Below are 24238 nucleotides of genomic sequence, written 5' to 3'. Positions count from 1 at the left end.
GTCTGGAAATTCCCACCCCCTCATTCAGATTTCGCTTCAAGGTGAGAGCCTTTCCCTGCACAAAGCCTTTCAAAAATTAGTTGCAGATAGAGTCACAATCTTGCAGACAGTTCCTTCCTCATGTTCTAACTGGAGTTGAAACTACTTTCCCATACTAAGCCCAAATTTTCTCTGCAATTTTGACTTTAACAAGGACTGGATCAACTAATGTGACACTTCAAGGGCTGCAGCGTATCACAAGAGAGATGTTCCTCAAAGCTGGAGGTGACTCACACAACGTACCTTAGGGATACAGGAGCCAGACTTGTTCCTACAGACTTTCTTTGTTAAGTGACACAGGCAGCAGGAAGAGATGTCAACGGGATGGATCTCCCTGAAGTGTCTTCCTCCCCAGGAGGAGGCAGCCCCCAGATTCAGTGACACAGCTGCTGCTGCTCAGATCCACCAAAAAGGATAATGCTTGAGGAGGATATAAAAGAGACAGGGAGCACACTGATGATGATGCACAACATTGGACCTCTTCACGCTGACCTCCAAAAATTACCTATTTTTGATCAGTCTCACAGTTACTCTAGAGTGAGCCAGACATCTGATCGGGAAGCCAAATCTATTCACTTACTGCGTGTGCCCTGCAATCTGCTGGAAGAACTGAAACCAGGCCCACAGTGCTTCACCTTTAGCTTCACGACCTGCACAAGCGATACACAAACTGGGAGCTAGGGCATTGCCCACCATACACTGCGGAAACAGGCACCTTCTCTCCTGCTGAGCAAGAACCCGCGTGCATGCTAACTATTTTCACCTCTGTTTTGTCCTCAGACCCTCACGACGACAGCTACTACCTCAACATCGATCACAAATTGTGCCTACTCCATTCCTCTCTTATCACACAAAAGATGATGGATGGTAAAGAACTTTAGTCATATTCCCTGTGACATGTACAGCACTCTGGATACTCAATAAATAGTAACATAAAGAGAAGGAAAAAGAATTAACATATAGAAATATGGGGGGGAAGTGATGAGCAAGCACAGGAAGGGCTTGTTAAGCCTATGAAGTGGCCCAGGCTACAATCTATTTGCTGTACCCAGTCACCGAATTAATAAAACAAATCCCTCGATAAGTCTGACAGAGTTAATAGAGGATGCTAATATTCCCCCCAGGAGTGATCAGAAGAAGCAGAGCTGAAAGCACGTAAGGCCATGATGAGCCTTGCAGGCCGATGGTGGAGGGGGAGAAAAGGGAGACCTTTTCCAAACCCACCTAATGACATTCCTGGAGAACATTTCTTGTGGACTGGGAATGCTCTGCCAGCTGAGCACTTACCTGCTCACGCCGAAGGTGTGGTCCTCCTTTATAGGACCACAATATCCAAAAACAGGAGTGATGGAGTACATGTGTCTGTGGACACACAGATGTTCCTAGATAGAGAGAGATGAAGTCCTCTAAATTAAAAGGAAACTTGAGCAAACTCCATTCACTAAGCCAGATTTGGCATCTTCAGTATTAGGACATCACTTGGATGGAAAGTCTAACCAGCGTTATCAGAAAAAACACTGAAACCACCTCGTGCAAACAACGCTACACTCCTCCATATGATCCCTGAGATTTGATCAATTGATCAATTCCTACTGAAAAAAAGTGTGCGTGGTAGGAGAAATAAAGTTTCCACCTGCTTCTTCAAAATCAATCATAGCTAATAAAAACCGAATTTTAGGTTTGTTATTTACAGGATTCACTCCGGATTTATTTGTAGCTCAGTTCTAAGAGAAGGATTCATCAGAAAAGGCTGACATGCTCACCAGGCACCATGATTTGTACTTCAGTAAATTGCTCTGGTCAAGAACCTGCTCACAATCTGCTGCTGCAAACACTGTTCTTCCTGAATTGCCTACTGATTTGAAAGTGAAGACCACGCTCTCGAAATTTACTTGGTCTCCTTACCATGCTTAGCATGGCTCTGGGTTTCATATAGATAAGTATCAACTAATTATTGATACATTCTCTCCACTTCTAATTAGGATGGAGTTCCAATTTGCCTGTGAAGAACTCTATTTATTACACATAAAAATATATAGTGCCTGCTCCTCTAGCTTACAATAATCACCCTAAATACAGCATGAGTAATCAAAAGAAGTGCATCTTTTTTTCCTCTCCCTCCTACATCTACATATCATTTTTAGAGTATATGTTAGTGGGTTTATTTTCCATGTTATTGCTGTATTTGCTGCCACAAAATATATATTTAAATTAAACAGAAGTCATCAAGAGGTTCTGTTGGAAGCATTTGCTTTGTTTATTGCTGAAAGTCACTGCTTCAAAAAGAGTAACTGCTGACTTAAGTAAATGTGAAACATAATGATGGGAAACAGCTGCCTCCTCCTTTCAAAACGCTCCATTTTCTTACATGAATGTCTAAATGCCGACCTCAGCTTGCAGTGGGATCCATGCAGATGCAGATTCAATTGCATAATGACAGGCCAGGGCCAGGTCACCACACACCCATTGCAGGTGGCAAGAGCTGAACACTGAACAGCGTGGAAGTGGCTGCTGGCACGCAGAAGAAATCTCTTGTTTTGAATGCATAGTCCAACATACTTTTGATTACTGTATTGACATATCCGCATAAGCTCATAGCTAGAACAACAGGAAGCAAACCTGAAATGATGTGGAGAAAAAAAAGCTGTATTTTTCATTTGTACCGGAGAACAAAAAAAACAAAGTTTTAAAATTCTAATCCTTTTGAAATCTCTGAAAAGGACTAGGCAGAGCAAATAGTTTCCATGCTCATTTTCCCTGGTCTGTTATATACAGAAGACACAGCTGAGCAACACAAACCTTTTCACCTCCAAGCCATCAAGTCAAATGCACTGTGAGCCGACAAAGGCAGCACCATTCCCAGGTGCCATTGCCTAAGTGAAACGAGCTGGGTGGATTCCTCAGTTCATAACCTGGCTCATTTTGGAATGCAGAAGAGCTGGCACCATCATGATTGGCTTACGACAGCACACAAACGTGTTCAACGCTGTACAAACCAACCAAAAAGGACAAAGTCCCCACACCAAGGAGACTCACTGCCAAACACAGTGCCAAACACGAACTGACACCTGCCTGAGGTCCTAAGCACAGGAGAAAAACAAACCACCACCACCACTCAGATAAAAAAAATACTTTTGCTGTTCCTTCCAAAGAAGCTCTTTGCAGCAGGGCTGTGCTATACTGTCAGGATAGAAATGAAAGCTCTTGCCAGATGCTGTGTGAGCAAAGGCTGCCACCTCTCCTGCAGAAACCTGGATTCTTCAGCAGTGCAGAGTGACTCTAAGCATTTGTTGCTGCACAAGCATTGAGAAGGCAAGTGTTAGGACCAACAGGGCATGTCAGGCAGTGCCACTTTGCTTGTACTCCCTGTTTAAGGGGAGGTCATGGAGAACCACGGCCCTTATTTCCCACCAGTCAAACCACACTGCTGCACAAGCCAGGGAAAGCTGCTCAGCCTACATTGATTTCATCTTCAGGGCCTCATTTTCTGCAAGGTGAGTAATCAGTCCCATGATAAACAGCTAATAAAAACTTTCTTCACCAGCGAGACCCAGATCTGAAACAAAACAACATTCTTTGGGGAGCAAATACACAATTGATCTTCAGATCTCAGCGATGGCCATGAGCACTACTGATGAGGGATTTGGAAGACAGAATTTGTGTTACTAAATGTCTGTTTTTTCTTCTTCAGAAATGTGTTGGTGTGGATCCCACTGGAAATGACTGGCAAGCAGGATCCCTCCAGGACAGAAGGAGCCAACTATTTCAGCTCTATCAAAGAGTGACTGAAGTAACATTTTCCTGAACTGGTACCCGACATAGCTGCCTTGTGAAGGGCATAATGTTCTACAAGAGCAGAGAAAGGATCAAACTGTTGCAGGAGTGGGCTGGAGCATCAGCTTTTGAGCTGGTAAAACACACTCAAATGTGCAGAAGAGAACAAGTAGAAATTATGTCTCTAACAAAAAAGCAAGTATAACAGAGAGCTGCAGAATTTTGCTAGTAGGGAATTTCAAATAGATCAAGAGACCCAGTGTAACTGTGTAAGTATGTGAGATGCTCATATTGTTGCAAGGCAAAACCTGATTTTTTTTTTTTAATTAATCGACCATTTTGCAAAAGCAGTAGGTAGACACCACTTCTTATACCAGAACCTTTTGCAGATTCATATTGCTTTAAGTAAAACTGGTACTGTGAGATACAGCTCCTGCTGGATAAGAACTTACTGGTTGGTGTGACAACCTTCTGAATCTTTCAGCAGCAAATTGGTGGTGGTGCTCAGTTGATCACCCCTCTCCTGTCAGGCCCAGCAGCTACTCAACTAGGGACATCGCTGGCATGTGCTTCTGGCACACCTCCAGGTGAGCCAGTAGATGGTGAGGGCCAGCTGGACATCTCCACAGGTGTGAAAACAGTGTCATTCAGTAAAAGGTGATCAGGAATATCATAGCTTTGTACCACTTGATCTTGGATATTAGCCAGCACATTAGGCGAAACTGTAGAAAACTGCAAAGTTGCAAACTGAAGCCAATAAAAATCTGGCAAGGAATCCAGGTTCAGACAGTATATGGAGCAGCATTTGGAACGCATCGTATTTTCCCTCATAAACAAGTCTGTCATGGGAGATTTGTATCAACATAACATATATAAGAATATTTATAGGTACTTCTTCAGCAGCTACCAGTTGCTGGATAATTTAAGTCTGGTGAGGAATCTGGCCAGGTTGAAGGTGCAGAGCAACAGGATGATTTCATGTTGATATTACATCCAGAGCATGATGACTTCCCAGCCACAGACCAATTGAGTACATCTCCCTAGCTGGTTATATAATGTATCATTTATAGGGACACGTTGCCCATCCGCTGTGGCACCACAAAATTGTGCAGAACAGGTAGAAACGCTACCCTGACCAGACTGGCAGCTTTCTGTTCTGGGCTGCTACTACAGCTTCATGTCCTCCTGCAGGCACCCTACCAACCACTGCACATGGCCCACAGAGATATCCATGCCTGGGAATGGTCACAGCCATTGTCGCTGCTGGAGGAACAAGGAGCAGCTTCTTTTCTTTCCCTGTCCCCTCTTGGGTTAGCCATGTAGGGGTGAAGTAGGAACTTGTGATCCCCTTATTTTTAAGGGACCTAGAATATATTGACCTCAATCATCCTTCAGAAGGTCAGAGATGAAGCATAAGAAATAGCACCAGTTACATACACCAGCATTTGGGAGACACAGATCTTTTCTTACTATTATAAGAAGCTTTAATCCCCACTATCCAGTGACTACAGAAACCATTCAACAGAGAAGAATATTGTCAAAAGGTCTGTAAATTTAATTGCTTATAATGGGTGAAAGATTATTTGTTGTAACCTATAACTAGTGGGAGAAGTTTCATCTTTTACATCCTTTCCTGCAAGCTTTCTTATGGGTGGTAACCTAAAAAAGAATAGGGAAAAGGATATAAAAGATTAAACTGGGCAGGTAGCTATGGCCCTACCAGGATTTACAAAAAAGATGAGGTTGGCTCCAAATGTTTATTCATTAAACTCCAAAATGTCTTCTGACCACCACTACAGATTTACAGATGATATATGTGACAGGGGTGCACTATTAGGTAAGAAGAGGATTGCTGTCCACCAGTGGCTCTAAACTTCTTGGCACAATATTCAACTTGCTAAGAATAAAACTCATCTGAGACTGACATGCATTGGTAGAATGTAAAATCCCCCAAAACACCATTTGGCTTTTTTCAAATTACATTTTGACCATTCCTTGTAATTTTGTGCCCTATGCGAACTCCTTCAGGAAATGCCTAACTCTCTTCTATAAAGAAATCCTGTTACCAGCAGTAATGACTGTAGGCATATTTAGTCCCACAGGAAGAACTCTACTCAGTTCACACTGGGTGTTACCTGACTGGTTCTGTCAAAGAACATAGCCAAACAGGTCTACGTTATTACTACAGCAGTTTGGGTTGGACCATTTCACATCCTCAGCTATACTCCACGTCTTGATCTTCAGGATCTCTGAAATTATCAGCTTCTAAACACTTAAAACATTTTAATATACTCTATTCTACACAATACTACTTCACCATGTAACAAAGATGCAGCAGATACTGTGGTTGCAAGCGTTTCTACTGCTCTGTTGCTAGGTCTTAACTCTTCTCAATCTTTTTCCAAAGCCATGTGGGGAGATATTTTGCTTCGTCTGAAACGCAGCAAAAACTAACCTCTTCATGACTGTATTTGTAAGCTCCAGAGCACACTGCAGTGCATGGTCTCATGACACAGAAGTTACAGCTGGTCAGCTGGATACTGGCCAGTCATAGGTGAACTCTGCCAAGGTTTGAGGCAGGATCTAAATATGAGCAGTGCTGAGACTGCTTTGACGCTGCTGTGTCAGCACGAGAGCTACATCAGCTCTGGTTGCTCTCTCAGTGCTACCTTTTCCATACTGCTCTTTGCTTTCCTGTCTGTTAGAAGAGGCCCTGGCTGAAGTGAGAAGAAGGTTGGAGCTTGACTCTGACAATGCCTTGGAAGACTGTTCCAGCAGATGGAGCTTTTACCTCATGTCTTGCAACTCACACATTCTTTTGGAGAATGACAACCAGGTATCTGCTCTTCTGAGATTCCCTGACACAGAAGAGATCCTTATTGTGTCCATTCCTTATACTGATTAACCCTAGAGATACAGAGAGTCTTAAAGGCAGTAGGCTTTGAATCCCAGAGGGCTCTGGTCAGCCAGAATCAGTTCAAGCAGATAGGGGCTGCACACAGCAAGCGGTCTAAAAGATAAGCAGCAGCTACAAGGATTTTCCTCTAAATGAGTTTTGCCTGACTGTGTTGGACATGTTCCAGTTTCTAGCTCTCCATTATAAGGCCTGGAAGGAAATGAAGAGGGTCACAGCACCTTCGTGACTTCACATGAAAGGTAAGGGAGACTCAAGTTCTGCTGATTTCATATATATAGAAGATATAGATCCATAGTGATACAATGCAGTAGTATCTGAAGACCTGGAAGACTTCTACCTTCAAGGCCAACTCCAAGTGCAGAGGAATGAGCAGAAAACTGAGCATAGCAGAAAACAAAGAGATTCATGCAGTGCTGCATTGCTCCTATACCTAACAAGACTCTTGGGATATATCTGAAAGTTAAGAAGATGCAAGGAGCTTTTCCAGGTAACCAATTCCAGCAAGTAATCAAAGATTGAAAGGAAGGAGATTTAGAACTCTGCTAGCAGATGCTCAGGGATTCAGATCCTAAAGTGATGTTAGTATCTCACTTCGCTGAGCGCAAATACTAAGAAGCAAACACAAAAGTAGAAGTCAGCTTTCCAAATGGATGTCTTAATGGCTGATCAGTTTTCCACATCTGGGCAGCCTTTCCACCTCATACACGCAGTGATCAGGTTCTCCCTTGCTGCCTCGCCCCCTTCTCCCCATGCCGGAGTGCCCAACCCCCAGTCTCCCACAGCTTTGCCTTGGAGACACTGCCTCGCCTCCCAGTGCCAGCGCGCAGAAGCTGGCCTGGCAAGTCACAACCGGGAGGCTCTTCCCCCGCCAGCCGTGATTGTTCTGACAGTTCTGCTTCCTCCTCACATCATCTGTCAGCTCCCTCGTTCCACCGCCCCTTCCTGAAACCAGCCTCACGGTCTACCACGCTAGGGTCGGGGTCAAGAGAAACAGCACCAGCGTCGGGGCGCTCTCCACTTAAGAGTGATGAGCTCAACGGAGCTCATCTACCCCAGGGATGAGCTCAAGGGAGCTGGGGTCAAGCCAGGATGCGACAATTAAGCTTGAGGAAAAGCAGGGAATATTAGTAATAGGAAAGATTAGAAAATATCAATGCCATAAACTGCTACAAAAGTCAGCTCAGCATAGTTCAGCTCCGGGGAGCGAACAGCTGGAGCTGCAGGGTTCAGGCATGGCTTGGCTCACGGAGGACTGCCAGAAACATTTACGGGAATCACAGAGCATCTTTGCTTTTCTAGGGACTGCTCTCCAACCATCTATCACGGAGCTAATTGCTCCAGCAAGACACCTCAGTCCGGACTGGCCACTCTCCCTTCTGGGAGTATCTCAGGATCTGCTTTGACAGCACTACCAACAAATGTCACTCCTGATCTTGGCATTGCCTGTTGTTTTAGATCTGTTTCCTTCTGACCTAGTTCTGTTGATGAGTCTTATAACAGGCCTGAAGGAATTCCAGTTATGTGCTTCCTCACAGCACCAACAAGTAACTTTCTGTTGTGTGTTGGACTAAAATTATCCATAAGTAACACCCACAGCTTCTATTAATTTTATTTAAAGAATAGCTTCTATAATAAGTGTCAAGTCAGGATCCCCAGTTACCTCTGAGCTGAGGAGTTACACTCACACTCCTAAAGGTTATCTAGTAAAAGAGAGTATCATTTGGAGGTCGATATGATTAAACACAGTATTCCATGTTCATAAATAAAATAAAAGAACACTTCTGAGCTGAAGGTATCTCCCCAGCCCATTACCATTTCAGGAATAAGAATGTGGGCATTGTGTCCCATAAGTCATCATCTTTGTTTCATGCAGTTGTTCTACTCATTTGAGTGCCTGTTGCTTGCCAGGTAGCCATGTTTGCAAGGGCTAACATCAAAAATGGGACTTACTGGAACTACTTTTAGTGCTTCAAATGGAGATTTTTAGGGAAGTCAAAAAAAAAGTCTTCTAAAACAATGTGAGGTACTCACACACAGAAACAAAATCAGAAGTTCTTCTTTCCTTGTAATCTTTTCCCAAAGTAACTACCCAAAGTCAATCAACCAATAAGCCCTAATAAAAACTCTTCTGTCTCCACCAGCTATGAGCACCAGTGTACACCAGGAAAGCAGAGTCACAGCAGAGCATCACCTTGAGCAGATTACAGAAGCACAGGTGGGAGGGGAAATGTTAGTTCCCCTCTTACTTCCTCCACCACCTTCCATTCCAAGGAAATGCTCAGTATAGCACCCAAAGACTTGGGATTAACATTTCAGCTTGCTGCTATTAATGAAATCATATACATTTCTACTTGAATCACTTAAAGGAACTGGCTTTTCCCTTTCCTGCTTTTCATCTTCCTATCTCGAAAGGATATTAAGGAAGACATAAATTACATAAAAAAAAGCTAAAACTTTTATTGCTGCAATCTATTTTTCCTCATTAGTGACTATATTTAGTGACCACACTAAATGGAAGTACACACTGCTGAGCCCAGTCCAAACAGGGAACAAGATGACTGGTTCAAAGTGGTTCCTGCTGATTGAGTTACAAGGACAACAGCCAACAGGAGCAGAACTTATTGGATTATGGACAATGCATTCTGCCAGAAAGATTACAGATCTGAAATTTCAAATGAAGTTTTGCAAGAATTCCTAAGCCCAAAGCTCCATTCTAGCTCCACGTTCAGTGTAAATCACCACATTTTGCTGCTTTTCTAGCATACTTGGATAAAAAATGATAAAATACCATCTTGTTTAATACATAGGATTTAGCGTTCTGGATTCCAGTCCCACTACAGGCAGCTTCTGACTCAATACCCTTCAGTAACTCACATCCTGGTTGCCTCTCAGTTTCTCCCTCAGTAAAATGGAGATAACAGGCATTTCATAGCGGAGTAGAGTCATGTGAAGGTTGACTGATTTATCAGTAGTTGTGAGATGCTTAGGAATACTCTGATGAAATGTGCCACATGTATGCACAATTTATTATTAACCTGACAGCATTTTAGCTCTTGTATTTTCCTGCCTTGCACACAATTCAAGTGCAGGATGCCTGAAGCACATCTGAATGGATGCCGTGTGGCATTTTGATTGCAGCAGGTACTATCATTTAATTCTGAAATTCACAACCTTAACACTGCATTACAACAAGATCTTTTGCAATTAATTTTCTTTCTTTACCTAGTTTTAATAAACAATATTTGAACAGTTTTGTTTTCAATTACAGTATCAGATTATTAAAATTGTTAAAGGCAAACATGGATGAGGAGATATTGTCAAACAAAAATTTGCTCTTTGGGCCAGATCTTTAGAGGACATAAGGATGGAAAGAAATATTATATGAAGGTAAAATAATTAAAGTTACATAAACAATGTAGAAGTCCAAACCAGTCATAGGACTGCAATGTGCCTAGGTCATTTTTCTAAACTGGGACTCATGTCCCAGTTTAGAAATGTTTCCTCAAACTGACAAGACTAACATATCTAAATAGATAAGGTTGCATTTCTTATTTAAGTGCATCTTTCAAGAGTATGAAAGAAGGTTGTTTGAACGAGGAGCATTTGGTGCATGTGTTTAGTTTTAAGAGGAATATCATTCATGGGATCTGACCAGCAAAACACATTTGGCACAATGATCAGCATATTCAATATATTTTCTATAAAACAGCTCATTAGTGACAACATATTTACAAGTTCAAATAGTTGAGGAATCCACATTCTGCAAGGCAGTCAGTCCTTCACAAGAAGAAGACAAGTGGGCAAGTGTAAGGGTAGAAAATAGAGCAGATGAAAGGCACATTTTGTTTCCTACCATCCTATCACTCCCAGATCCGAATGGTGGCTTAAATTCTTTTCATCATCCTTCCAACAGCAACGTTCAGTTGGGTAATCAGGAAAAAAAAAAAAAGTTATTTCAACCTCAGAATAAAATCAATAGAGACTGGTACAAATGCCCCGAAGAGTGGGATAGAGATTCATAGATTTTTAAGGCCAGAGGGAGCATCATATAGATATAAAACAGAGCAGTGACATCCACTGTAAATAGTAGCATGGCTATAATTAAACAGCACTGACAAATGAGGCCTGAAATCACAGCCAATTGTTCTCCGGAGATAGAGGATCTGTTGCTCAGTACCTCAGTTTAGCCGTCTCCTGCCTCAGGCACAGTGGGAGTCTCCACAGGGGCAATGGCAGGGAATATATCCGGAGTTCAGGAAGGGCTGTCACACCAAACTTCCACAGTCCCCTAGGGACCATCATAAGCAGAGCCTTGCTCACCCAGCTTGGCTTGGGCTGGCTGCTTTGGAAAGGACCTTGCTTGCACAGAGGGATATTTGTTGGGTTTCTCAGGAATGCCCTCTCCCCATGTCCATCTACATTACAAGCCAGTTGAGTGCAGCTCAACCTACTGAAAAGCCAAGAGCAAACTACTGATGATCCTGACTCCTCCAGCAAGGGTGCTTCTTCCTCAACACGTGTGCCACGCTACCCTCATCACCACTGGTCAGAGACTGCCCCATTGATGGTACCACCATGTTTGAGATGGATACAATGTCACATCTGTGAAAAACCCATCCCTGTTGTGTCCACCCAAGATAATTCCTTCGGCCCTCAATTTAGTATAGCTTTTCTGACAGAGCGGATCTGTCACCTAAATTTACCTTCATGTTAACAGTGCCTCCTACCACCCTTTCTCCCTCGGAGGTTTCAAAGGACACTGATGTGACTCATCACCCTGTCCACAATCCAAGCTCTTCTCATTGTCCCAGAGACAGAAATCTACCCTCCTCTCTGGTCAAGGCTTGGTCCTTTCCTTTGGCCTCCAGTTTTGGGCCTAATAGTTTCCTAAATCGTAGCAGATTAGGGTTGAGTCCACAGGCTTTCATTAAAACCTTCTGGTCTGTGTGGGTGCCTATGTCCATCCCCCAAAACACTGTATCTTTTTACTACTGATAAACTCTAATATATTGTTAAAACCACATAAGGGACACTAATCCAGTAAATTATAAAGTATGGTAAAGGTAGGTACCTAATAATAGAGATTACATTTGAAATATAAAGCCAGAACCTAGAATTTCTACCAAGTAAAACATATTTTTTCCTATGCAGACTTCCCTCAAAAAAAAAAAAACTTTTTTCTAAAAAATCTGATTTGATGAAAACCACATTTCCCACAAAATTTTTTTTCCAACCTGTTTTAGTCTGATGTGCCTGAACAGCTCAAATATTACTCCATACCTCTTTCATTTAAAGATGTCACAGGGTAGGAGAGTCAGAAAACAAAGTTGTTCAACGACAAGATCCAAAGGAGACAAATACCTAACTTATTTATGTTTCGCAGTTGCTCAAGCACAGTAGTTTGGGGGATTCTGTTACAGTTCATCACTAACCGAAATAGTTCAATTCACATAGGAAAACAGAAAATTTACGAGGAGACAGCCAAGTCAATAATCTAAATTATAATTTGATCATCAGAGCCCTAATGTTTGTGTTTGTTTCACTGTTCATTTTTAGTTCAAAACACAGATTGCCAACAGCATAGAGGCTGTTAGAGGAACACAAAAGAAAGAGCATTTTGCCATTTTCTGCAGCATCCACTGCGTTCCTGGAAGGTCTTCTCCCCAGTGGTGAACCTGCCTCCACACTGCTGTCACTGTGTGCCCTGCTGCCCTGACCACACAGCAATCAGCACCCAAACTGGCACATTTGAAGCTCGACCAGCTCCTCCTGTATGAATTGTCCCTCACTGCTGGCAATAACGTAAGCGTAGGTCCAGCTTGGCTTATCCAGCAGGATGAAGCAAGGCTACCTCTTCCAACTAGCCATATAATCAAACACATATCTTTTTTTACATTCACCGACTTGCTCTTTTTTTTTTTCCCTTTACCAGCTGGAGATGCTGAGCCCCACAGTCCTCCCTACCTACCCCACCAGCCCAGGAGGAGTCGCACAGACCCATCCCTCCATACGGCTCCATCTCCATCGAGCCACCCAGAAAGGACAAGAAACAGAGGGAAGGGCAGTGACTTCTAGCTACTTTCCAGGGATTTTATTTTCCTCTTTGAGGTGGTCCTAGACAAGCAACTTAATATGCTTTCTCGCCTTTCTTCTTCACAAGTTTTGCCCTTTTTAAAAGGGGCACTTTATTAGGTAATGATACCATATGTTTTTTTTCCCCTCTTACTTAAAAAAAAAAAAGCCCAAAAAACTAGTTATCTTTGGGTAATATAAACAATATATTTTCAGACACATATCAAAAGGAAGGAGCTTAAGGAATTTAGCTGTAAACACCACTGAGCTTGAGACTTGCAGAACACAACCCGAGCTACTCTCATCCCTGGCAGCCATCTCGGCCTTGGCCAGGGTTGCTAAGAAGGCCCCAGGGGACAAAGCTGCCTTCAGCCCCAAGGACTCCTCCTCCCTTACCAGGAGGAGGCACCTGGGCCCCAAAATCTAAACTACCAGGGTGAAAGCAGCAAAAAAGACCAGAAAAGCAAGCACATGTCTGTGAGAACACACCAGAGGTTTGTAAAATTCAGACAGTATCATTTTTCTCAAGTACTAAGGCAACAAGCTGAGAAGAGATGAAAATCCACCCAAGAGACCTCAGTGCCTGAGAACAGCTTCTGAATAAATGCAGCAGCCACACAAGCTCTAGTACCTCTCAGCAGCCTCACATCGATGCCAGGTTTTAACCCCCACCTCACATATCTACACCTACCAATTTCTACACCTTTCTGATAAAGGTCTCTACCAAATATTCCGAGCCAACCCAGCCCATTATAGTCACTCACCTGACTTTGCTGGTCTAATTCTACAAGTAATAAGGAAGATCAGGCCTTGGAGTGTAAAACCCCAACAGTAAAGAACCTCTTTTCTCCTTAGCCCAAGTAGCAAACTGTGGAGCACAAATACAACTGCTGCACCCACTAAGCAATTAGAGGGTGGGAATTGAGTGTTGACAGGAGTTAACCATTAAGAGAAATACAGCAAGAAGATATTACCTCTTCATTCACTGCTTTCAAAACACATTTGCCAGCTTTGGGCTAATTAAAGCACTGAGAAACTTCTAAAAGAGCTTTATTTTCTGTTGTCCTGCACTATATGCAATGATTTATACAAGAATGCTACCACTCTGCTCTAGTAGCCTTTTGTACCCTCTTGCCTTTTGTGATAACACAAGATCACTGTGAGAAGCAGGTCCAGACAGTGAAGGCCAGGCTGGCAGCAGCAGCCCAGGCAGAGCAAGAGGCAGCAAGAGGCAAGTTTTTGTGGAAAGAAACACATCAAAGCAGCCCCCAGGGTTCACCACAGTGGGCCCTGTGGGGCAGTCAGTGCTGCACATGGGTCAGACCTGAGAAGGGAGCTGAAAACTCTCTCCTTCCTCCCTGCCTAGATGCCGTGAGCATCCAGCGGCATGGCCCTCGATGGGGAAGGGGCCTTGCTGCACGGGGCAAAACATTTACATGTTCAGATAGAACATATAGATATATGCGTGTATATAAAATACATACACCCACATAGACGTAGCTCTATTATCGTCATACAGAAGCACGTAAGATTCTTAATCCTTGAGATAGGAAGCTCCACTGACTACGTGTTTCAGATAGGGAAGCTATGACACAGAGCAAAACCCAGTAAATACCTCCTGCAAAGCGAGCTCAGGTGATTCAATCTGGAATCGTTCAGCCTGCCAGCAAGTCACCCTGTGGAAGCAAGAAGCCTGCAGCGGAGAGCTGGAAATTAATCTTAGATACTGAGATAACACTCTCATGCCTATACCCATTTTTTTTCTCTCTCTTTTGCCAGGAATAGAAGTTCTACTGCCCAAATCCACTTCCTTTACAGCTTATATCAGTCTCCTACCAGAAAGATGGTGCAGGAAGTACATGTGCAAGTAGCGCGTACCCAGCTGAACCATATAGCAGCACCAGTGGGGCTGCTGAAAACACACAACCCTTGATATACTCAGGTCCCAGCCCCTTTTCAGAACCCACCCCTCCGAACACAAAATATCTCTGCTCCTCGCAGCCCGTGAAACCCTCTTCCTCCCCACGGCCCTCCCTGCACCCTCGTGGCCACCTCTCAGGCCTGTGATGGTTTCACAGCCGCCGTCTGCTCCAGGGCTTGGTGGAGAGTGAGGGAAGCGCTGGGCTGGGCAGGGAGCCTTTCACCAGCACTGAGCACGTCTGCAATGAAGGACTGTAGGAGGAATGCACGCGTACACCCCGAAGTCACACTGCTGTTCCTCAACGGCAATAACACGGCCACTGCCTTGTTTTCTACAGGTAGAGAAAGGAGTTTTGCCGTCCATCCAGTGCCGAGGTGGTCAGCAAGAGAGCGAGAGGCAAAGCAGGACCAGAAGCCTGGCCAGGACAGGGGCTGCTCCCCGTTCTCCTGGCACCCATTACCCCCTTCTCCGCGGCCAGGGAGCCGCCAGCGCCGCCGTCCACGTGCAGAGGCCTCTCTCCTCCGAGCTGCTCCTGCAGGGCCACACGCTCCTCGGCCGCCGCGTCTCCTCTGGCTGCCGCACTCCTCCGATCCCACGGCAGCTTCCAGCAGCCTCAAGGTGTCTGGGAGGATCTTCCCTCCCTTCTTTCCATCAGAATTCAACAAAGATCCCCCTTTGGCAAATAACCTGCCTAGAGGAAGGATGAAAGCAAGGCTACAGCATCTGCATTCTTGCTTGGGGCTGGGTCTACTGCTGACTGACCTTCAGGACACGCTGCCTAGCTCAGTCTGGGCAGTAACAATGGGCCAACTTTCTCTTTTTTTTTTTTTGTTCTTTAAAACATAGAAGGAAAAAAATCCAAAATCAAATAATCAACCTGTCATAAGCTAACTGGAAAGAGAAATTTCTACCTCCATTCACTTTCACAACTATTAACAGCTATGAATATTTTTTAAATGGTTATTTAGTACCAGCCAGAAAGATCCTCTCTGGATCACAGCTGTGTATACTTCGGGACAAAGCAGGAGAGGGCAAACCAGTCTATAGGCTCATAGAGGGATCTGGTATCCAAAGTTTAGCTAGATTCAGTGCTCTAGGAGCTCACTCAGCCCATTAAAATTTATTCTTTTAGATAGGCAAGAGCTGTTCTCCTGTACAATCAGGCAGCTAGAACAAAGCTTGAGCAGCTGCTGTAAACAGTCTGCACTGATACATGAGCTTTGGCTTACCCTTATCAAAAAGCAGCTTTTCCCTCCTGTCTTTTTCCTGGCTGACCTCCTTCTTGCCTACAGTTTGTTCCAAGCCTTTCCCATCTCACACCAAAGGGTGCTTCGGGTTTGTACCCAGCCATGATTTTAGCAAAAGGAGATGTCCAAGCTTTGCCTAACTTCAGGCTACAACTTGTCTGCTGCCCGAGGGCTGCAGCTGATCTGCAATTAAGCAGAAAAGCTTTGTGGCCTCATGGTCATCTATAATACAGGAGAGCGAGACAGGAAGAATACAGCTGTCAGCATGGATCGTGCCAGCCCGCTTGCATCAGGGCCTGCTTTCACCACGTGGCTCCTCAGCACCACGGGGTAGGAAGCAGAGCCAGCGAGGTCTGGGGCTGCGGCCAGGCCTCGCTGAGTCACCAGTGCCAGGGGAGATGGTCCCAGTCCATCGCTGTGGAGGGCTGTGTGGGATCTAAACTCAAGTTTTGCAGCTCCAGCTCATCTCAGTGCTTGCTGTTAACGATACGAAGCAATGCTTGCACTGCACTTTGAAGTTCCAAAGCACTTTATAGGCTTTAATTAATATCTTTGCACATCATCTTACTCTGGAGCCCACCTAACGCTCCATCAAAAAAAATACAACTCGAAAACACTACTTTAAATGGGCCCAAAGAGGATTGATCCACACACGAGATGGGGAAAACAAAAATGCTGGGAAAAAGGGGAATGGCAAATTTAAGCCATGAGCAGAATTCATGCCAGCCTTCAGCCCCATGGCCAGAGGTGGAGTGTGAGAAGTGGCCCAAGACACCACTTCCCTCTGGCAGTATTTACCCCAGAGCTGTGGGGCACCGGCAGTGCCAGGCTTTGCACTGGTGGGTGAAGGGCTGGACCTCTCCAAGGCCCCCAGGGCTGCTGCTGCCCTTGGCAGAGAGAAAGACCAAGCGCCGGGGCTGCCACCGTCTGCTGCTGGTGCATGCAGCAACCCCCCATTTATATTCATCTATCAAGGAACATGCAAGTGAAAGCAAATATTATGGTCCTGTTCATTTGTTTCTGATTACAAAATGTATGTAAATGCATATGCAGATTAAGTGCAGCCATCAGGCTTATGGCAAAGGGCCAAATTAGCCCTTAGCGATAGAAAGTTTGGAGCGGATGGCAAGGATCACCTCCGATTGCAAGGAAGGGCAGGCACCGCTTTTTAGGTAGAGCCAAAATGGGAAAACCGGGCTGCTCCAAAGGGGCAGGCAGAGGATAAATCCTGCAGTATCTTGTCTCTTTAAAAGAAACTGAGGGGCTATAGAAAAATCTGTTCCTGCTGCAGTGTAAAGTGTTATAATTACAGAGCAACGGGCTTCTCTGTCATTCAGCAGGCAGCATCCCCAGGAAATCTTGCTCTGTAATCAAGGGAAGAGGTGCAATCAGGCCCCTATTCAGGCTTGGTTTAGAAACAGCCCCTGCAGGCAGCACAAAGGCTTCAGCGTGGTGCTTTGTGAGGCTGGTGATCACATCAGCAGCTTGCCTCCACACCTACGAGCACAGGTCATGGCATTTCTAAGCCCATCTTTGGGCCACCTTCCTCCCCAAAGTCCAGAAGAGGCCTAAGGAGAGGAATGAGATCTTGGGCCAAGATATTATTATTATTATTATTATTATTATTAAACACTGCACTTGGACTGTTGCCTATGACTGAGCCCACTCCCTACACCTTGACATGGGCGGAATGGGAAATATCTCCGGGACTAAGCAAGACAGCAGGATCCTGCAGGGGGCTGATGAGCACATGCATGTGGCTACGCAGGCTCCTACAGCAGCACTGTTTGCAAAATTAGCGTGGGAAGAGTTTTTTTCTTTTTCTTTTTTCTTTTCAGTGACATGAACATATCTGTTCTGATGCTCAAATTCTACAGGAGCCTCATTTGCTTGGCAGCCGCCTGATCCCACGGAGACTGGTGAGCTTTATTGGAGGGGAAGGTGTCTCTGACTTCAGCTTTCATGTCTAATGCTACTATTGCCCAGGAACGTACAAATTAATTGCTACTCAAATCAGCCAGCCTTTGTACCCTACAGAGATGTCAGATTCAATGAACCAGCTTACTCCAACTGCAATGAAAATAGGATCACATTTTATTCAGTCAGATCTTCCCAAGTAGGCACCAATCTGCACACCCACTGAATACACTCAGAGAAATCACATTTATCGGTGACCAATATTGACCAGGGCAGCTACTCACCATGACACACACAGTCCTGGTAACTGCCAAGAAGCTTTCACACAGCACAGAAGCACAAGCTCTGCAGAGGATTTATAGTTTTGTCTTGCTACGGAATGGTTTGTTCTCTGCTGAGGTTCACTATAACTGGAACTGCACTTTGCATTACAATAACCCCTAATACTGTAAATGGAGCTTCATTCCGTCACAGTTCATGATCAGCAGGTTCCACTTTCTATTTATTTTTTATTTCTTTGGCCACAGAATAAATGAGATTGTTGTGGTTTTGCCATCTGCAGATATAGGTATCAGTCAATAGCCAAGTAATGGCCTGGACCCTGTCAAGAGAACTCATTATTAAAAAGGTACATATTGCATTTAGCTGTTCAAACAGAAGCTGTTATTGATTGGATCCCATCAGTCGCCAGTCAAAAGCCAATGCCAGTGACCAACTGAAAACACACACACAAAAAGACAAGAAAATTGTGTAACAGGGCTAAGGATCCGCAAAGGGAGCTGCTGATACAGCTGAAAGGGCATGTCTCTTTAAAAAGAAGGAATCCGTCTGGGAATAAAACAACCACATTGAACAACATTTCTGCAAATATGCAAAAGCAGCATAAGAAAATGAAACAAATGGGAACAGTTCTAATTTAAAAAAATTAAAAACTCAATCTCCTGGGGGGAAAAAAAAAAACCAAAGAAAATATAAGTTGACTGAGGGCTGATGAAGCCACGGGCAGGAAGAGCTGCCATCCAGCCCTGACATTCCTCCCACATCCTGCTGTCCACCTGGGGAAGTCTGGCCACATCCAGACTACTGAAAGAAAATTCTTTGAAATTCTTGGAAGCTTGCTAAGTTTTCTAAAGTCACACAACTATATTTCTTACTTTTTCTTTTTTATTTCTTTGTCACTTTTCTTTGTGTGCTTGTATTCACTTGCTAGAAAGCTTTTCTTCTGTTTTTCCCTTTTTTCTCTGAATCTTCAGAGACATTGCAACATTTTTAGGTGGTATCACGCAGTGCACAAAAATCACCACTTTTGAAGAATCAAGGAAACAGAAAATAAGGTTGATTATAAAATTCTAACATAAAGCAAATATGCATCATGAAGTAACAGGAAAGAAAACAGAAGGACTAGTTAAATGTCTGTGGAAATCTCTGCATTTATTCAACAGAAAAGTTCTCCGCACAATATTGTTACGTGTGAGTAAACAGACCACAACCAACAAAGAGCTTAAAACCTTTATTAAAAAAAAAAAAGGTACATCGTGACAAACTTCTTTGCTCACCCTTAATAGAAGGTTGGGCTGGGAAGTGATGAATCACTATAGGAAACAAACAGCCATGGTGACGCATGACTTCCAGAGGCAACAATAGCACTGCTTGATCCGTGATGTCTACAACAGAAATAGTCCTGGCTTCATTGGGAGATGTGTTTCATACAGCTCCACCTTCCCTGGAAACACAGAGAGCCCCCCATTCCTAGCCCTGCCTGCAGCTGTCCCATGGGTAGAAGGACACCTGGTTCATAGAATTGTTTCATGACATTTGGTGAAAACCATACGCTGCTGATGTCCTGAGCAGCTTTCTGTGGTGTCTGCATCCACTAACCCAGCAGAAGAAAGAGGCTTTTTCTTTACATTGTGCGGGTGGCTCTTCCATCACCCAGAACTCCAAATCAGGCACGAGATGTCCTTGTTCTGCAAGGGCAGAGGAGGAGGCCCGTGGCCACGCTACAGACCGCTCCCCCCTGCCCAGCCATCTCCTGAGCTCCATAGGGTTCAAGTACAGAAAATTGTTGCTTCTCTGTTTTGGTTTGGGCCTGATGGGTGCTGAGCATAAAGTCAGAAAGAGTTTTGGTATTCAGCACCTCTCAGGCTCACACCTCTTTTCTGAGGCAACTTCCAACCAGGACTTCACACACTCTGCCCAGACTCTGCTGGAAGAGGATGGAAAGGAGGCCCTCACACCGCAGAGTCTGTGGGAATGTATGGTTAGGTTATATCCACGATGTCTTCCTGGAGGCTAAAGGCGTTTGGATCCAAAAAAAGAGAGGTATTTGCTGGAACAAGCTCTTCTGTTTTCCTCTGAAATCTAGTTCAGAAGAGTTGAAAATTTGGAGAAAAATGGGGAAAAGAAATAACTTGAGACAGTCCCTTGCCGGTCATTCTAAAAGTGATTTTATTGTTGCACTTCAAATCTTCAAAGTATTATTTCTAATTAATACACTTCAAATTTTATTATTGTAGCTGAAAACTTGTAAAATTAAGGAGTTATTTCTTCAGTACACTGTAGACCTCCACAGCACATCCACCTGATGTTATCCCTGGAGGCATATTAGTCTTGTCTGCAAGATGGCTAATTTGGTCAAGAATAAAATACTGTGTGCAGTGATCGTGTATTGGTGCTGTAACATCTGCATATGAAGCCAAATTTTCTGTTATCATTAACATCACATTAAAATAAACACATAGAAGATGTTGTGTTTAAATTCCCAACCCTCCCCTCCTATAGGAACAAGTTTTCTTCTCCACATATACCATAAAATTAGATCTGTATTTGCACAGTAATTCTGAGGGGTGCTGAACTTCCTTCTTGCTTATAAATCAACAATACTGAGAGTTTATTTTCCTCTATGTATTGAGTTCTGCATAATCCATTTTTATTCCCCTAGGAATGAAATAAATGCTAGTTTTGATTAGACAAGGTACTATTGCAAATATTTCCATTTTAACATTGTGGGGCTTTTTTGCTGCTGTCATTGTTTTCCCCGCAAAGACTGGACATTTCTTCCTCGGATTCCACCTTGGTTCCTGTTGTGCCTCAACTCAAATGTCATAAAAAATGTTGTGCTGCAGTTCTCAAATTCACTGTAATTTCCAGTGAACTGACTTCAGATCTACAGAGTCAGTTGACATGAGGCTGCTGAGGATCCAGCCCATTGGGTGATCTACACCCCATTTGTCTGCCTTTGGTGAAATACACCCCATTGGGTGGTCTGCATTATTTCACACTTCTGGAATGAAATTTTAAAAAGAATCATGAAACAGTGTAGAAAAACCTCAAAATCTGTCCTTCTTTCTCTCTATAAAGCGAGATCTTGCAGCAGATCTCAAACCAGCCTGGTCAGGGACGCTAAACCAACGCAAGGGCCCTCAGCGAGCAGTGCACATGCAGCCGAGGAGGGCACGGGGCTCGCAGCCACCAGCAGCAGCTCCCACGGACACCAGCCGTGCCCCTGCATCCAGCTGGATCTGCCGGACACGCACAGCTCCCCTTCACCCACATTAGGAGGTAAACTAGGTGTTTAGGGGGCAAAAGGCAATTGAATTCACCCACACAGCTAAGAGAATTTCTTATTTCTCTTACCAACACCCAGTACTGCTCTATTCACCACTTTATGTTCTCCACCCTTATTAGTAAGTTGCTGATGACATTTCTCCTTGTGCTATAAATGCAGCATGCCTTCAGAAAGTTACTTTTTCTGCAACTGCACATGTTTCTATTCCCATTTCATTATCTCCAGCTGGGAAAAGGATGATGGAATTTTAATTCCTCTGATAACCACCAGCAGGGATAAGAACTCTCCCATAGTCCCGCTAACAGACCAGCCATTAGGGCTGTATAGACATCAACGGGGAGCAGCAAAGTGCTTCTCTTACCTTCAGAGCAGAGCTTGCCAGCGTATCCAGTGGCGGAGCAGTCGCAGTGTGGCTCGCCGTCCAGGAGAAAGCAAGTGCCTCCGTTCTCACAGGGGTTTTGTGCACACAGCCCTTCCATGTCCAGCCGGACGCCTTGACTGCCCAGGAGCTGTGGCTCGGAGTTGCCGTATTTCAGATCCAGGATAAATCCTTGGAAGGGAGGCTGGCTGAGAACCCCGTCGAGGGTCAAGGCAGCGGGACGGATGTCGGAGGGGACTCCCCCCACGAAGAGGTCGCTGACGATGTTCATGTACTGGCGCTGCGGGCGCACTTCCCCCGGCTTGGCTTCGCCGTCCAGCACGAGCACCGTGCGCAGGTGGCTGCGGCTGACCATCAGGAAGTGCCAGTTGCTGTCGTTGACCTGCTTGTCCGTGACCACCGTCGTCTCAGCACAGTCCACGCTGAACTGGAGCTGGATGCGCCCGTCAACGAGGGACAGGCAGAGGAAGTCGCAGACCCCGCCGTCATCGAAGTAGAGAAGCAGCCCAGCCGAGACGTTGGTCTTGAACTGGAAGCTGAGCTCGCTCCTGGTGCTGGCATCCCAGCGGAGGTAGCGGGCCCACTGGTTAGGGAGGCCCATGAACTCCAGACCCAGGCACAGACCCAGCAAGGAGCCCAGCAGCAAACTCACCTTCAAGGTGAAGTAGATAGAGTGGAGAGAGAAGCCCATTGTTCCAAGAACCTCCTCTTCCCTAGGAGAAAAACAAAAGCCACAGAACTGCGAGGATAACCCCAGCAGTCAACACCAAAGCTGATAAATCCCACGGGAGGAGGAGGAAAGCAGAGAGAGAGACAGAGAAAGGGAAGGTAGGTGGAAAGGGAGACAGCAAGTGCACACGACTGAGAGAAAATGTCTCCTCTTCAAGAAAAGATTTCAATTGTCCTTTAAGATCTGGAGGCTTTTATCCCAGAAGAAAAGGGGATATGAAGTGATTTCTCCAGGCGACGTCCTTTGTGAAGGGCAAAATAACCCACAGCGGGTTGTTCTGGTAGAACACGAAGGTGATACTGGTTGTTATCCAAGGAGAGGGAAGAGGCTGAGTTGAAGGCAAAGCCCCAAGTTCTGTTTTCCTAGAAGTGGTAACAATATCGATGGAGGCAGCAGTGAGGTGGAGGAGACAGTGAATTCATAAGATACGTGATCCTTGGGAGAGCAAAAATGAAGTCAATCTTCATGATGCACTGGTAGCAATCCAGCCCATAATTCAGTGTTTGGCACTCACACAGCTTGCTGGACCTGTGGGGACAAGAGAAGAAGAGAAAGGAAAAAATTAACCCCACTACTCACCATATCTTTACTATGAGGCTTATTAATATCTTGTTTAGCAATTGGGCAACATTTGCTGACACACTGGACACTTCTTCATGCCTGCAGGTGGGCACACAGTCCTCTAGAACTGCAGGGACATTTATGTCACCAGCACTAGGAGGACCAAGAGAGAGACCACACCAAGTGCACATCCCAGTACACTGAGCAATGTAGAAATATACCACATTATTTAACTCCTTTTACAAACAATCTTATCAATTTTTTTAAGAAAAATGGTGCTGAAACTTCCCAAATAACAACTGCCCATCACAGAAAACACATGGGACAAAGACCTGAATTCCTCCGAGCGCAAGAATGATGCAGAACAAGGAAGGACATTATCCAAACTGACCATTCCTCTGCTTTCATTATGCTTCCTAGCACATCAAACCAAGCAGGCACTAGAGAAGACATCCCTGCTGTCAACCTGTCACTCTCCTTTTATCTTACATGTCTTGCACACTTCAGAAGGCCTAATTAGGGCCTTTACAGCCTGAAAATAGATGCTATGCAAATGATATGTGGCAACCTGTAGCTTATATGATGAGACGTGCCTAAGCACTAACCACTTACCCTGATCTGGTTTTCCTAACAGGCCACGTTCACCCTTAGCTAACAGCAAGCAATCCAGCGAGCCAAAGCTACACCTCTCAACATTAAGATTTAATTCACTTCTAACTATGCAGAAGTTACACCTCTTAACATTAAGATTTAATTCACTTTTAACTATGTGCATGTGGGCGACTGCATGCCTGGGGTAGGAGGATGTTTAAAGATGACAAGTCAAGGCAGCACAAAAACTGGGTTCATTCTTTGAAAATCCCATTTGAAAAAAAAAAGAAAAAGAAGAAGAAAGAAAGAAAGAAAGAAAGAGAAAGTTCTCCACTAGCACAGCCGCTTGTTCACGGAGATGGGCTGGGCAGGAGAACGGGCTGGTTCAAGCACTCGGTTCACAAGCCACGTCACCAGCACTGGGACGCACTCGCTGGAGGTGTTTGGTGATGTGGTGATGAGAGCTGATGCTCCTGGTGCAGAGAGGGGCAGTGCCAGGGAAGTCACTGCCTGGCCCGGGCA

General features: G+C 44.6%; 1 protein-coding gene across 1 annotated transcript in view; it reads right to left on the bottom strand.

The window, feature by feature from the left end:
• NRXN3 (neurexin 3) overlaps positions 1–23088 on the bottom strand; it is an 826423-nt gene extending 803335 nt beyond the window's left edge. Inside the window, exon 1 of the mRNA XM_026048287.1 lies at positions 21817–23088. Within this exon, the coding sequence (XP_025904072.1) occupies positions 21817–22525 (709 nt within the window). The 5' untranslated portion in view covers positions 22526–23088. The remainder of the gene's footprint in view (positions 1–21816) is intronic.
• Positions 23089–24238: the final 1150 nt, after the last annotated feature.

This window comes from Nothoprocta perdicaria, unplaced genomic scaffold (genome assembly GCF_003342845.1).
Source record: "Nothoprocta perdicaria isolate Ctin4 unplaced genomic scaffold, notPer1 scaffold_53, whole genome shotgun sequence".
NCBI lineage: Eukaryota > Metazoa > Chordata > Aves > Tinamiformes > Tinamidae > Nothoprocta > Nothoprocta perdicaria.
The sequence above is the reverse complement of the archived record's forward strand: the minus strand, read 5'-3'. Positions and strand labels throughout refer to the sequence as shown.